The sequence below is a fragment of the Nothobranchius furzeri genome, chromosome 4 (genome assembly GCF_043380555.1).
Source record: "Nothobranchius furzeri strain GRZ-AD chromosome 4, NfurGRZ-RIMD1, whole genome shotgun sequence".
Taxonomy (NCBI): domain Eukaryota; kingdom Metazoa; phylum Chordata; class Actinopteri; order Cyprinodontiformes; family Nothobranchiidae; genus Nothobranchius; species Nothobranchius furzeri.
The window spans coordinates 61,975,553-61,991,809 of record NC_091744.1 but is presented as its reverse complement, the minus strand read 5'-3'; the positions used below and the strand labels follow the sequence as shown (position 1 = coordinate 61,991,809).

At 40.7% G+C, this 16,257-nt stretch overlaps 1 protein-coding gene across 1 annotated transcript; it reads right to left on the bottom strand.

The window, feature by feature from the left end:
• Nucleotides 1-2,769: 2,769 nt before the first annotated feature.
• lmo2 (LIM domain only 2 (rhombotin-like 1)) lies at nucleotides 2,770-7,375 on the bottom strand. Its single transcript, XM_015964141.3, has 3 exons — nucleotides 7,189-7,375; nucleotides 3,368-3,583; nucleotides 2,770-3,256 (listed from the first exon to the last, which is right to left on the bottom strand). Exons 1-3 carry the CDS (start codon nucleotides 7,227-7,229, stop codon nucleotides 3,031-3,033), a joined length of 483 nt encoding a protein of 160 aa, XP_015819627.1. The 5' UTR covers nucleotides 7,230-7,375; the 3' UTR covers nucleotides 2,770-3,030.
• Nucleotides 7,376-16,257: the final 8,882 nt, after the last annotated feature.

Below are 16,257 nucleotides of genomic sequence, written 5' to 3'. Positions count from 1 at the left end.
CCGGATGCTACTGACATCATTTTATTTCTTTTCAGTTGTTTTTTTTTTTGGTTCAAAATAAAATCAAATAAATTGATTAAGTACAAAAACTAAAAGGTAAAAGATAAAAAATTCTCTTAAAAAATTCTGCACTGGGTTTAGTTGTTCCTTTGAGCGTCAGAAGAATAATTTATTCACATTTGCAAAGAAATTTTCACATAATTAAATTCGCAAGAAGTCAGCTGAAGCAAGTATGGTTATGTGCATCTACAAAGATCCTCATAAAAACACCATTTGTGCAACTGCCCTATTCTGTGTGTGGAGAAATATGGTGAAGCCAAAACTGTTGGCAGGTAAGCAGATTTTCTCTTACATCCCGTGCCAAGAAACTACTATTCTGATTTATCTGAATTAATTTCATTTCCATGTGGTGATGATAATATTATTAAGCTTCACATCTTATTTATACAGGATTTACACCCTTCTCTATAACTGAAAACACATTTTGAAAACTAAAAATCACGGTTACTTCAAATATAATTGTTCTTTTCTTTTGTGAGAAATTAACCCATCATTTCATATATATATATATATATATATATATATATATATATATATATATATATATATATATGTGTGTGTAGTATATGACCTTTTATTTAGTCTCATCAGAAGTTGGTTCTAAAATTTCTTAGAATCAACCATCGGAATCAACACGTGCCCTTTTGGGTCTAAAAATGAGTCCTGCAGCTCGAAAAGTATCTCGTAGGCAGAGGTCACAAACGGCATAAAGCTGGGAAAGGTTTCAGGACATGCATGGAGTCAAATGGGCGGGTAGGACTCCACCTGCTTGGAGGTTTCAGCTGAACATGGTTGAGGTACAAAAGAAGTCCTCTTCTCCTGAAGAAAAAAATGTGTCACCTCAGGTCGCTCCTTCAGATGAGTTTTGATGAAACCAAGCCCTGTGGAAGACTAAATTTAAAGATTTTAGAATAGAACATGCTAGAAAATCCCTTTATTGTGGGAAAATGTTGGCGTCATCGCAGCAGTTACATTTGTTACAGGAGCAAAAATAGAGTAAAAATACAGGGAATTATAACAAAGAAATGCTTAAAAGATTTAAAACGCTCAACGGTCCAAAAATCTAAATATTTCATTAATACACATTTTAAAGAATGAAAAATAAAATAGTTTGTGGAAAAAGATGGCAGATTGTTTACAGGGAAAGGGAACAGAAACTGAACTAATGCATGGGTGTGTGAAAACCACAAAAGCAGCAGGAATGAAGAAATGCAAAAGTGATTATTTACTGGTTTTGTTGGGAGCAGTGATGGTTTTTAATCCTATCAGCTGCTGGGAGGAAGAACCTTAACAATCCTTCATACACCCAGGATACAGCAAACTGCCACTGAAGGAGCTCTCCTGCTCCAGGATTACGATTTCCCAACAAATGCATCAAATAACTTAACTAACTTGTTGCATTCTAGTCGATGTATAAAGAAACTCATTTGCATTCATAATTTCATAATCAAAGTGTGAACTATTCACATAGGGTCACAGTGATCTGATCATTAATTTACTTTAGTTGTCATTTGTCCTATAACACATGCCTCACGCATCAGTTTTGCATTTGTGTAAAACAAATACGAGTTAATTTTATTTGGGAAAACAGTTACACCGCTTCTGGATTATTCAGATTAAAAAAAAGAAACATTTTTAAAATTTAACCAAGATTCATGATCACTCTTCCAACAGGTCCTGAACTTTGGGACAAGAAGAGCAGCAGAAATCAGCTCTGGGTCACAACGGGCCTTACTTCAGCAATGGTTAATTTTTCTAACTTACCTTTCTGGAAAATGCTTTAGAAATCTAACAAACTGCACGGCATAGGACCTAAAATCTAAAAGGAAAAATAATTCAAGCTTGAAAATGCACTCACCAGGGGAGCACAGCTCAATTTACCCTCGATAGTCATTTATAATCTGATTAATTTAATCCGACATTTAGTCTTGCTCATCTTAAAAGTCATAAGATTATTATATTGCTCCAGTTACCCCATCAAATGTATCAGTAAAAACAAAGATGGGACATTTCCTTTGGACTGAATTGTGATCTTGCTATTATTCTAAAACACTACCCATGGTGTCATTTTGTTGTTTGATTGTCTGCATAGTTTTGGGATAGTTCTGATAATGATGATTTGTACTGATTCTCTGCATCTTTGATAATTTCCTTCATCTTCACCTGTGACATCGCTACAACTTGTGAGTTGTTTTTGCTTTTTGTCAGAATTAAAATCAATTAAACAGGAAATTTCAATATAAAAACAGCCACAAATATATTTTTTCTAAATTGTCTTTTATTAAACATATTGATCAGCAGATATCCCAAAGGATAGAGCTATGAAAGTTACAAAAGTCTCAGTGGAAAGCGGACATCAGGATTCTCGGTATTGCATTTGTCCCCTCCACCACCAGAGGGCGCCACAGTTCTACCTGGTAACAAAACTTTGTCAGCGTTTAAAGCATAGACTGTACATTTAAAGATAACACTGGATTACGTTAAAATAAGCTCTAGTAATGTCATTTGTGAACAATCATTCAGTGCAGCAAAACTTTAATGATATGTCCACCTGAAAAATAATTAAGAATTGTGCATAATCAGTGGATCAGTAGTCCAGAGTTGACCGGAGCTTTTCCTATGGACACAGTTTGTTTTTAAAATGCAAAATCTAAAGAAATGTTTTCTTAGTGGGAACTGCAGATCAATGTGGAGGTTTGCAGCAGAAGAAACAAAGAGCTCGTTTGTTTATTGGCAAAGTTCATAAACTGCAGTCTAAAACAAATGACTACAGAAGCATGTTTGAACAGTTCTATGTTCAGTTTGTTCTTGCTGTTAGGAGTAAAGATTTGGAAGAAAACCTTTGTGTCTTCACCGATCTGCAGCATACAGGTAATGATAAAATCTGGCTTCTTTCCAGTTCCACTTTCACATTAAGCCTCTGTGGGCCTCTAGCCGCTCGTCAGTGGTCCGTTCCTCTCAAAGCCACCTCTAACCCATGCTGCTGTTGTTCAGCTTGGTCCACTCAAAGATGTCCTGCTCGCACACGATGTCCGAGTTGAGGAGGAGGTAGCGATCGCCCACACAGAAGTGCTTCTGGCAAGCAGCACATTTGAAGCACTCCAGGTGGTACACCTTGTCCCGCACACGCATCGTCATCTCAAAGGCCCGGATCCTCTTCTCACAGGAAGCACAGAGACCGTCCTGGCCAAAGAGCCTGGGTGCATCAGACAGAACCAGAACGTTAGAGGAACAAAACCACCTTTACCGTTTAAGTTCCCTCCATACAGGATGAAACATTAAAATCCTGACGTTACATCAGACCAACCTGAGATAATCCCGTCGACACAGCTTTCTACCCAGTTTGTAGTAGAGCCGACGGCCCACCTCACCCAGCCGGCAGCCACACAGATCACAGCTCAGGCAGTCCTCATGCCAGTACTGCTCGATTGCCTTTAGGAAGAATCTGTCACCAATGCTCTGCTGACACCCACCACAGGTCAGCAGGGCTGGTGGCATCTGGAGGACCTCGTCAACAGGCTCCCTGTACAACAAAAACACAACCCAAACATTTAATATCTGCCTGCGACAGCAGCAACTGTCCTGAGTAGAGGCGCTGCTTGTCGACAGGAAGGGCAGGCAATTGCTTGGAGCCCCCAGGCCACAAGGGGGCCCAAGAGGGCTGAAAAACACTGAAGTCTGAACTACAACAGCAATAGAGCTCCGGACCCCACGTGACTCTCAGTTAGTGGACGCCATTTTGGCATGCAAAAAAGGTAAACAAACACGGATGTAACCATGAACATGAACGGGATCCGCTTGGATTTTACTTCGTCTGAGTTTACGTCACACTTAAAAACAGAAGAAATCGTTTTATATAGTCAGAAATTAAATAGACTAAACATCTCCGACCCTTACCGTGCCCCTGGGATACTTTTTAAAAATGCCAGAAGCTGTCGGAGCGGACTTCTTATCGGCACAACACCGGACCTGACCAGGGAACCCCTTGGGATTTACCCGGCCGGAGGAGCTGGGGAGAGGTCTGGGACTCTCAACTCTACTGCCCGCTCCGACGCCAGAAGCTGTCGGAGCAGGCTTGTTACCGGCACAACACCAGACCTGACCGGGGAACCCCTTGGGATTTACCCGGAGGAGCTGGCTCCGGCAGCTGGGGAGAGGGAAGTCACGCTACTGCCCCCGCAACCCGACTCCGGATACGCGGATGAAAATGGATGGATGGACGGACAAATAACAGATTCACACGCAAGTAGTCTCGGTGAGACAGATAATAGCAATCCAAAGTGCTTTTTATGTGTGATCTGACAATTGATCAACCACTGCTTAAAAATTAAATACAGCTTAGCCGGTTAACTGCTGTGATCATAAAACACGTAAACGGCAGCACGCAGAACTCACGAGGCAACGTTTTACGTGATGTTCACTTGTTGCTATGAGTAATAAGACAGAAAAAGCCACGCCAAAATAAGTTTAGGAAGCCCACTAAGAATCGTAATAAAAGCATTTAAAATAAATACCATACACAGTTGAGGACACGTTGTTTAAGTACCTGATATGAAGCGGTCGCTGCATAAGCGAAAACCTTTACTCTCGGGATCCCACAGCTTCATTTTATCCCGGTCACTAACGTGTTTTATTACAATGATCCAACGTTTGCGGCGCTCCGGAACTTGGGGAATCCTGTAGATGACTCATTCCTTATGTCGTCCGCGTCTGTTCTGCATCCTGGGGCACAACAGGAATCTACCATATTTCCCGTTTGATTGAATTTTCTGACAATAACAAATAGTCCAGCTGCCGGCTTCTGCATGCCAATATGGCGCCGTTTCGATTTGAACTGTTGCATGCCGGGAGATGTGACGTCAACTCCCGGAGCTCTATGGGACTGTGAAAAGCTGTAATTTGACATAACTTGGGCTGTCTCACACTACCCAACAGGGCACTCCTCCTCCCCCTCACTGCTCTGCCACACATTTCTGTCTGTGCACCCCCCACTCCCACGCTCAAATAAACTGCAGCACACTTTCCAGTCTGCAGTGTTTGCTTGGAACCCCATGACAATCTTGCAGCACCACTGGTCCTGAGTTAGTAAAGGATGTAAGATATGACTCATACACACCTATCAGGAATATTGTTTAGGAATTTTCTTTAAAAAAATGAAAAATAATATGTTGCTACTACTAAAAATGTGAAAAGGATTCTTGAAACACTTGATCGGATCAAACAACGAAGATGTTTTTCCAGAACTTTTGAAACATTTATTTTAAAATATGCAAGTAATATTTAATATTTCTTTTCTATCTTTTAACAGTTGATCTTCAGCCGGAAAAAGGTAAATGCCTTCTCCAGGTCAGGGACAAGGTCCTGCTTAAAGTGGAGGAGTTTACATGTCTCAGGGTCTTGTTCATGAGTGAGGGAAAGATGGAGGACAAGATCAATAGGTGGACTGGTGCTGCGTCTGCTGTGACGTGGGCGTTGTACTGGTCTGTTGTGGTGAAGAGAGAGCTGAGCCGGAAGCTGAGCGTCTCAATTTACCGGTCAATCTATGTTCCAACCCTCACCTATGGTCACTAGCTCTGGGTATGAGATTGTGAATACATGCAGCCGAATTTAGTTTTCTCTGCAGGGTGTCTTTAGAGATGGGGTGAGCAGCTCGGTCATCCAGGAGGGGCTTGGAGTAGATCCGCTGCTTCTCTACATCAAGAGGATCCAGTTGATGTGGCTCAGGCATCTAGTTAGGATGCCTCCTGGACACCTCCCTGGTGAGGCTTTCTGGGTAAATCCAACTACAAGACAGGAAGACCCAAGACACGCTGGAGGGACTATGTTTCTCGTCTGGCCAGGAAACACCTTGGGCTTCCTCATGAAGAGCTGGCCCAAATGGCAGGAGAAAGGGAAGTCTGGGACTTTCTAGTTGGGCTGCTACCCCCCATGACCTGACCCAAGATAAGCAGACAAAAATGAATGGATTTTTGATCTTGGCTTATTGTAGAAAAGCCCTCAAAGTCTTGCATTTTGGGAAAACATTCCCTTTGTTACGCTTATTTTGTAGTTGGCCGGAAGTCTGCTCCAGAAGTCCAGCTAGAGATAGAGATAAAATGGCTTTAGGTTCATATCTCTCGAGGTTTACGTAGCTCTAGTTTGTGTCCCGGGTTCCTCTCTGCGATATGTTGCTGCCTGGGGGATAGCACCGGGACATGGTCGAGTGTGTGCGTGGATGAACAGTAAGTGCAATGTTGGACTGATTATGGCTATCGAGTTAATTATTATGCATTTCCTGTCCCTGTGAAAACGCTGTTGATATACCTTCCCTCGGGACCGATCGGCGCTGGTCTGCTGGTGTCGTACGAGGAGGCATGAATGTGCTTTGTATGAGTATACGGGAATGTAGAGAAGTACAGCGGTGTTGTTACAGTGCGGGAATGGGAGTTGGTTCAGAGTATCTGAGCTAAGCTAACCCGCCACCGGAAGTACCCAGTCGGGAAAATAAAAGCACTCTTTTGTTTACAGACCGGAAGTTGACCGACGACGTCAAGGTTAACTTGACAAACCTTAATATAGTGGCTTTATGTGAGCAGATGATGATGATTTAGTGACCTCTGACTGTTTAGTATGGTTATTAACTGATGATGTGGTGGCGGAAGGTTAATATTCTGATGTGTGTTAATTGTTTAATAAGGTTAAGTTATACATACGTCATATTTGTCATTCTGCAGGAAAACCACACCCATGAGCTATCATGTCTATCAACTGCTATCCTGATTTACTTGTCCTAACCTATGGGCTATAATAAAGAAGCCAGGCGCACAACTACAATTATGACTCATCTTCTTTATATTCTGAGGGGCTTTAAGTAATGCTCTGGCCAGCATTCCCAGTGTAAAGCGAGTTTCAACCTTGGTCCAACGCCTTTACAGTGTGCCTTAATACACTTATGTTACAACTCCTGTTCCCATTATGGCTGCAACATCTGACTCTAAACATGTAGTTTAGTTTAGTTTTACCTTACATCCGTTTCTTTAATTTTTCCTTAAATTTTCTTTATGAATATTATAAGCAGAAACATCTGATCTCATCGTCTTGCACGTGGGATAGTTTTCTGATAGAATGTGTTTATTTTAGTTGACTTACTCGTTTGCTTCCAGTGTTTTCCTCTCTATGGTAGAAGTCATTCTCGAGCCTGATCTGGATACTGGAAGGCGCGCTGCACCTGCACCCCTGGTAAAAACCACTTTCAGATCGCTGGAAATAAAAAGCGAACTCAAGAAGCAGCTCCCTTGTTTCCAACAGATGCAGAACAAGAACAGCTCCCTCTCTAATCAGCTAGACGCCGATGGAGGAGGACGCTGTCATCATTTCCTGAGGCAGCAACACTTCCATGCCTTGCAGGTCCCACAGCGACTAGAAGAACCGCGCCAGTGCGGTTCGATAAGGAGGGTTCTGCGGGGAGGAAGTAGTGCGTGTCCGAGTGGCCAGCAGCTGCAGCAGCAGCGCGTTTAAATACATTGGGGCCCTTCGGGCTTTGCTTTCGCTTCTCTCTTCCTGTTTCAGCGCTTCACAATGAGGGGAAACGGGTCTTAAAGCGACAGCAGAGCTGCTGGTCTGTGAGTCGTGCAGAGGGTCGTGATGGTCGTGACTGACTAATGAGTCCATCTGCTGCAGGAGCTGAGCTGATAAAAACACCTGCTGGTAGTTTTATCTGCCCATCATGTCTTCCTTTGCTTTGTCTGTAATTAATGCAAGTAAAACATCTAAACTGTTCATGTCAAAGGCAAATAAAAATATATTCTTATGTTTTGTTCTAGAATATGTGGCCTGCTGTTTTGCAAATAAATGAATAAAGAAAATTTAGAATCATCTCAAATTGAGCTTGTGCTGCATTTTTGTGCCACATTCCTCAACATTAAACAGATGTGCTGAATTTCTGCTTTAAATAAGGAAATGTAATGTTCAAATTTAAATAATGTGCACACCTCGTACATTTACGCAGACGCTGTGAAGAGGAACATTACCCTTCAAAGATAATGTGTGAAATTTAAAGTTCTGATTTTTACATTTTTCTCTTCAGAAATTTGCCAGCAAAGCTTAACGAGTCTAGAATGACTATAGAACGTTCTAGAATGAAAAATATGATTTATTAAAAAAATATATATACTAATCTTTTACCCCTATAATAAAATGTATTTCTTGTCGTTTTTGGCACACTTTCCTTTTCAAACCAAAGCGCCAGTGGACATGTCTTATCTAGTGCCAGAGCTGCAGGGTAAAAGAGGGAGGGACACACACATCAGTTGGACTGTGAGGACAGATAAAGCGCTTTAGTTCCAGCAGTCAGAAACAGTGCATGAAGATCAGAAGCAAACTGTACACTGTAATAAATTGTAGGACAGAATAACTTAAAAACGAAAGTTCAACAGCTGCCTTAAAAACTTGAGTCATGTCAACTTAAATGAAAACTTTCAACTCTATATGTCAAGTTTTACAAATATCATAAATAATAACTTTGTTTGAATATTATATTATGAGTCGAAACAACAAATCTTATTAGATTACAAAGTGGAAAAATCATTTTGTCTTGTTAAACATACACACAATTCTACATTATGTTAACTTATAAACTTGAGTTAGACATGTATGGTTGTCCATTTAAATTAAAAGTTTTTATTAACTGAACAAATGGATTAATTGTTTGAACTTGTGTTATCAAAACGGCAGCTGTCATGCCAATACAGGCAATCGGTGAAGCAGTAGTTATGTGACGTTCACAAACTAATTGAATGTTTTGAACGGGTTTTCAAAGTGAACGATGAGAGCCAAGTCCCTGTAGAGAACCGTTCGTCTTGCCTTCTGGTAACAAACCTCCCCGGAAGTCGGTAAAGCGCACCCGTTCAAACCCCACCCACCGCAGTGACGGACGTAGGAGGGACCCTAACCAACCCCGTGCGCCCTCACGGACACCACAGGAACACGTTGCTCTTTTTAAATCTCTAAATTGCAGTTTTAAGTTGACTGAACGCATGAGAATGAGGAAAATATAAGCATTTGTTGAACAACAAGCAATTTTAAGTTTTCAATATTAAAACACACAAAATTGAGTTTAACAATTAAAACTTAACAGGGAGACTTAGGTGAAATAGGAAAAAGTAATTGAAATAACTTTTTGAGGCTGTCTTTTTTTACAGTGTAGATGTAGGTTAAATGCTTCCCTGAGCTGTTGGACTCACTGGACACACACCGAGCTGAAAAGGCCCAGGAGCAAGGTGAGGAGGCTGGCTCTGCAGCGTGCCAGCTATACACAGAAACCAGAACAGCTTTGCAGGGATAAAACTCAAACTGCAAATCCCTTAGAGGAAAAAACAATACAGTTTTATCTGCTGTCTTTGCAAAGCAGAGCCCTAAAACAGAAAACTGTCACATCTTAACCCATATGCTGCAGGGAATAACTAAAATAAGCTGACAGCAGAAAGGAGGAAGAAGAGACAGTTAACATGACACAAGTGATCAGCTTCCTGTGGAGATGACTTCTAAAAGCTGAGAGGATGTGCAGCTGACATGCAGAAATTATGTTTTTATTATTTTAAGGGGTGTAGGGTTGCACACTTCCTAACCCCATCATGCATGATGGTACATCACAGATAGACGGGCTGAGTCCAGATGCTGCTGTGAGATAGGCACGACATCGCTCATATAGCATGAGTGCAAAACTTCAGCTTGATGTATTTTATTGATGAGATTCTGTTCTGTGTGTAAAAGCTTAAACACCACCAGAAAGGATGTGAACCTTACAATATGTTAACTTTTACACCTTGATGAAAGGCTTTTCACACTCCATGAATAAGGGCTTGAGTTCTGGTGGGAAAGCAAATAGTTAAAAATGTGACCAGCTCTATAGGAAAAAGTGCCACTCTTGTCTAGCTTCCTGTTTTGTTTCGTACTGACAGCATTACGGGGTCAAGAGCAATGTGAAATCTGAGGGAAGCTATAATCGCCATCGCTGAGCAAACAGAATAACTCAATTATTAAGGTTATCGGCTTTATGAATTTTAAATGTAATAATAATCAAAGCCCAGTTAAAAAGAATCTTCTAAAATGATTTAAGGATTGGAGACATGTTATTAACTTTTTAGAGGCTAACTTGCAATAATTTAGCTTCATGTTGACTTTCTGTTTCTCTGAATCATTATCCCCAACCACTTCCTGTCCATCTAAAAGTGTTGCTGTGTCACACGCAATCCTGAATGCCAAAAGTTTGAAAAATGTTCACTTGTTCCCCAAAAGCCTGTGTTTAATCTTAGTCTGAACCTCAAAAGGCTGGTAGTGAAGGTCAGAGGTCAGACGAGGACCCAGCCTGGAATCTGCTCAATTGTTGCTGGAGTGAAATGCAGCAGCCTGCAGGAAATGAGTCGCTCGCTAAAGCAGAGCTTCTCTTGGCCTTGGGATCCTCCCATAATCAGTATTATCCTTAACCCACTGGAGGCAGGCGTTGCAGATTTGCAACGTTAAAACCTACCTACCTGGTTACTCCACATACGTATTTCATGAGCATTTTGTAACTCAGAAGTACCCCTGAAGGACTTAGTTGTTCATCCTTTTATCAAAACTTATTTTGAGCCTGAGAGGGTTAAAAGAAAACACTTGCAGTGGGATAGTGCAATCAAATAGCTGCATGACCATGTAAGTGGCTTCCTGCGTTTAGCAAAACAAAGGAGAGCAGATTGCACACGCTTTCAAATGAGCAGCCAGACCTACACTGTTGTTAAAATAAAATTTGAACTAAGTAAGATTGACTCAAACCTTCCTGATATTCCTGGGATGTTTGCAAATTAATAATACACAACATTCAGTATCAATGGCTTTATAATAATAATTATTATTATAATAATTATAATTATAATTATTATTATAACATGTATTTATTTTTATTTATTTATAACATGAATTTTATTATTAATTGGCACTATGATCTATGATGTTTGCACTGCAGGTCATGGTCTCTTTCTGTTTATGTTATTGTGAGTCTTTACTGCCACCTACTGGATTAAGTAGCAAACCATTATATATATATATATATATATATATATATATATATATATATATATATATATATATATGTCACTTTTCATGTCACTGATGAAGCCACCTAGCCTGGCAAGCCAGACTAAATAAATGTATTATTTAAACAAACTTTGCAAAGCAAGAATTTGGTCTAGTTCACTAGGCTAGGAGCCACCATCAGTGACATGAAAAGGCTGCAGCATGTTTTGCGCTCTGCTGAGAAGGTCAGTGGCTGCAAACGAAAACTCCTCTCCATGCAGCACTTGTACACCTCCAGGACATTGAGGTGGTCTCTTCGACTTGCTCCCATCTGGTAGGAGGTTACAATCCATTCGGACCAGAACCTCTCGCCGCAAATCTGTTTCTTCCCTTCCGGGACTCATGAATGACAATCGTAGACCTGCCCACTCCAGCAGCTTTGTTTCAGTCACATGACCAGTCAGTGTTTGCACCAGGTTTGCACCTGAACTGACCTGCTCTGACCAGTATCTACACTGACTTGTAAAGTAGCTGCTTTTCTAATTATTGATTTCCTACCTTATTATCATTTCATTGCGTTTATTTCTTAATTCTAATTTTGTTTTTCATTTATTTTTTTCTTGCACCAAGTACCGCAGCAATTTCCTAATGTTGTGATTCTCGCACATGTGGCAGTAAAAAGTAAAACCCATCTGATCCTGTTACAAACTGGAAACTTATGAATCCTGGACATACAAACTTCTCAAATTACCCCAATACTACACATGTTACACTTTTTACCTTGTGTCTATTTAACTAACTGTGTGGGTAGGGATAAATAAATTAGCATTTAAAGGGTTTTAAAAACCCTTAAATTCCTAAAACAATTTAATACAGCTTAAATGAATGTTTCAGCATCATATCAATGTTTTCACACTTAACCACGAATATTTCAAATACATCTATAAAGTTTACATTTAGTTTTACTCAGCACTTTTTTTACTAGTATAATGACAGGTTCACTTTGCAGCCCTGAGCTCCTGAAGATTGATTTAGTAGCGCGTTGAGTTTTTTAACAGTGTGGAAATGAAAAAAATGTATTTGCAGAAATAACGTAATTATATCTGAATGAATATTATTATTATTATTATTATTATTATTATTATTATTATTATTATTATTATTATTATTATTATTATTATATATATTTTTTTGTATATTTGTATGCTTTCACTGAAGTGCCAGAATCAATCCATGCTTCTAAGGCAGTTTCAGGGTTAGTTTATGGAAAGCGTCCTTCTGATGATGTGGGCACTTCCGAGAAGAACAATCTTCTGGATTTCTTGGACTGTTGGGTTTCCAGGAATCTGTTTTGTTCTCTTTTCCAGTCCCTTCTTGATGAGGCCAAGTGCACCCACTACGACGGGTATTGTTGTTGTCTTCATCCCCCACATTCTTGTGACTTCTATTTCCAGGTCCTTGTACTTTGATAGCTTTTCAAGCTCCTTGGTGGTGACATTTTTTTCAGATGGGATGGTCATATCAATCATGAGGCAGGTCTTCTCTTCTTTGTTTTTGATGACTATGTCTGGTCTGTTGGCCATGATTTCTCTGTCTGTGTTGATTGGCATGTCCCACAACACTGCGATGTTGTTGTTTTCAGTCACTGTTGGTGGTTGGTGTTCATACCACTTATCTGCAGCTGGTAGATGGAAATGTTTGCAAATCTTCCAGTGGATATACAGGTGCTGGCCAGTAAATTAGAATATCATCAAAAGGTTGAAAATATTTCAGTAATTCCATTCAAAACGTGAAACTTGTACATTATATTCATGCAATGCACACAGACCAATGTATTTCCGATGTTTATTACGTTTAATTTTGATATTTATAGGTGACAACCAATGAAAACATCAAATCTGGTATCTCAGAAAATTAGAATATTCTAAAGGCCAATGAAAAAATGTTTGTTTCTCTAATGTTGGCCAACTGAAAAGAATGAACATGAAAAGAATGTGCATGTATAGCACTCAATACTTAGTCGGGGCTCCTTTTGCCTCAATAACTGCAGTAATGCGGCGTGGCATGGACTCGATCAGTCTGTGGCACTGCTCAGGTGTTATGAGAGCCCAGGTTGCTCTGATAGTCGTCTTCAGCTCCTCTGCATTGTTGGGTCTAGCGTATTGCATCCTCCGCTTCACAATACCCCATAGATTTTCTATGGGGTTAAGGTCAGGCGAGTTTGCTGGCCAATCAAGGACAGGGATACCATGGTCCTTGAACCAGGTGCTGGTGGTTTTGGCACTGTGTGCAGGTGCCAAGTCCTGTTGAAAGGTGAAGTCTGCATCCCCATAAAGTTGGTCAGCAGCAGGAAGCATGAAGTGCTCTAAAACCTCCTGGTAGACGGCTGCATTGACCCTGGAACTCAGGAAACAGAGTGGGCCAACACCGGCAGATGACATGGCACCCCACACCATCACTGACGGTGGAAACTTTACACTGGACGTCATGCAACGTGGATTCTGTGCTTCTCCGCTCTTCCTCCAGACTCTGGGTCCTTGATTTCCAAAGGAAATGCAGAACTTGCTTTCATCAGAAAACATAACTTTGGACCACTCAGCATCAGTCCAGTCCTTTTTGTCCTTGGCCCAGGCGAGACGCTTCTTGCGCTGTTTCTTGTTCAAGAGTGGCTTGACACACGGAATGCGACACCTGAATCCCATGTCTTTCATGAGTCTCCTCGTGGTGGTTCTTGAAGCGCTGACTCCAGCTGCAGTCCACTCTTTGTGGATCTCCCCCACATTTTTGAATGGGTTTGTCGTCACAATTCTCTGCAGGGTGCGGTTATCCCTAGAGCTTGTACACTTTTTTCTACCACATTTTTTCCGTCCCTTCGCCTGTCTGTTAATGTGCTTGGACACAGAGCTCTGCGAACAGCCAGCTTCTTTAGCAATCACCTTTTGTGTCTTGCCCTCCTTGTGCAAGGTGTCAATGATTGTCTTTTGGACAGCTGTTAAGTCAGAAGTCTTCCCCATGATTGTGGGGCCTTCAAAACAAGACTGAGGGACCTTTTAAAGGCCTTTGCAGGTGTTTTGAGTAAATCAGCTGATTAGAGTGGCAGCAGGTGTCTTCTATATTCAGCCTTTTCAGAATATTCTAATTTTTTGAGATACCAAATTTGGAGTTTTCATTAGTTGTCACTTATGAATATCAAATTTAAATGTAATGAACATTGGAAATACATTGGTCTGTGTGCATTGCATGAATATAATGTACAAGTTTCACGTTTTGAATGGAATTACTGAAATATTTTCAACCTTTTGATGATATTCTAATTTACTGGCCAGCACCTGTAGCTTGCTGCCCTGTCGTGTCTGTGGATGTACTCAGTTCTGGCTAGAGTGGGGCAGCCTGAGACAATGTGGTCAATGGTTTCTTCATATTGGCTGCACATTCTACACATGGGGTCTGTTCCATCTTTAATGATCTTGTGGTGATATGATCTTGTTGACAGGCTCTGGTCTTGTGCTGCTATCAACAATCCTTCAGTTTCTGCCTTCAGTCCTGCACTGCGTAGCCACTGATGAGTATGATCTTGTTCTACATCAGCTTTTTTTACTCTCAAGGGGTATTGTCCATGCATTGGTTTTTCCTCCCATGTTTCTCTCATCCTTTTTTGTGCCCATTTCTTTGCCTCCCTTCTGGTCCTCTTGGCAAAGCTTGTCACTGTTTCTTTCTCTATTCTTGCCACCTCTGGGATGTTTAGTTCCTGTGCATATCTTATAGCTTCTTTTGTAACAGAGTACAGCTTCTTTCGAGCTTCATGTTGACAAACGAGGATCAGTAGGGCATCGTCTGTTGTTTCAAGGTAGGTTTTCAATGCCATTGTTGTTGTTTTGTAAGCCATCTCAAGTTGTGCAAGTCCTCTGCCTCCAATCTGTCTTGGTAGATACATTCTTTCAACATCCGCTTTTGGGTGGTGCATTCTTTCAGAAGTCAGCAATTTTCTGGTCTTGGTGTCTAGTTTCTTTACTTCTTTAAGTTGCCAGTTGATGATATTAAAACTGTATGTAACCGTTGGAACAGCTAAAATGTTGATGGCTTTGATCTTATTTGCAGCATTGAGTTCACTCTTGATAACAAGTCTAACTCTTCTGTAGTACTATTTTTTTACTTTTTCTTTCATGGTAGCATGTTGTATTCCATCTCCTTCATTAACCCCAAGATATTTGTATGTATCCTCTTGATTGAGCTCCATTATGACAGTCTCTTGGTCCAATTGTATGTTTGATGTTGATGTGAGTTTTCCTTTTTTGAATGTAGCCTTTGCACATTTGTCAAGTCCAAATTGCATGCAGATGTCATCACTGAAGAGCTTGACTATTTGCAGTAGTCCCTCTTGTTGGTTATCATTTTTGGCATAGGTCTTCAGATCATCCATGTGAAAAAGGTGGTTGATCTTCTTGCCTTGAACCTCATAGCCATGTTCACTGTTGTTTAGCATGGTGCTGAGTGGGGCTAGACATAGACAGAAAAGGAGAGGTAATAGTGAGTCTCCTTGAAAGATACCACACCTCACTTTTATTGGTCTTGTCTTGATGGATCTTTTGTCATAAGTGAGCATCATAGTGGTCCTCCATGATTCCATACTTGTCTTCATGAAGGTAATGAGAGTTGGTGAGATTCTATGAAGTTCCATTACTTTGATGATCCATGAGTGTGGTACTCTGTCGAAGGCTTTCCTGTAGTCTATCCATGCTGTACTCAGGTTTTTCTTCTTTCCCTTGCTGTCTTCCAGTACCATCTTGTTGATCAGGAGTTGGTCTTTGCTTCCATAACTACCTCTCTTACAGCCTTTTTGTTCTGGTGGTAGCATGTTGTTGTTGTCGAGGAAGGTGTATGTTCTCTCTGTGATAATACTTGTGAGAATCTTGTACATCGTTGGTAAGCATTTGATTGGTCTGTAATTCTTAGGGTTTTTTGTGTCATTGGTCTTGGGTAGCAGATATGTTAGACCCTGTGTTAGCCAGGTTGGGCTCTTTATTGGTGTTTTAATAATTTCTGTGTATTCTCTTGCAAGATCTTCATGTATGACTTCAAGATGTTTAAGCCAGAAGTTATGTACTTTGTCTTCTCCAGGTGACTTCCAATTATTTGCTTTCTTTAGTGCCAGTATTACTTCTGTCT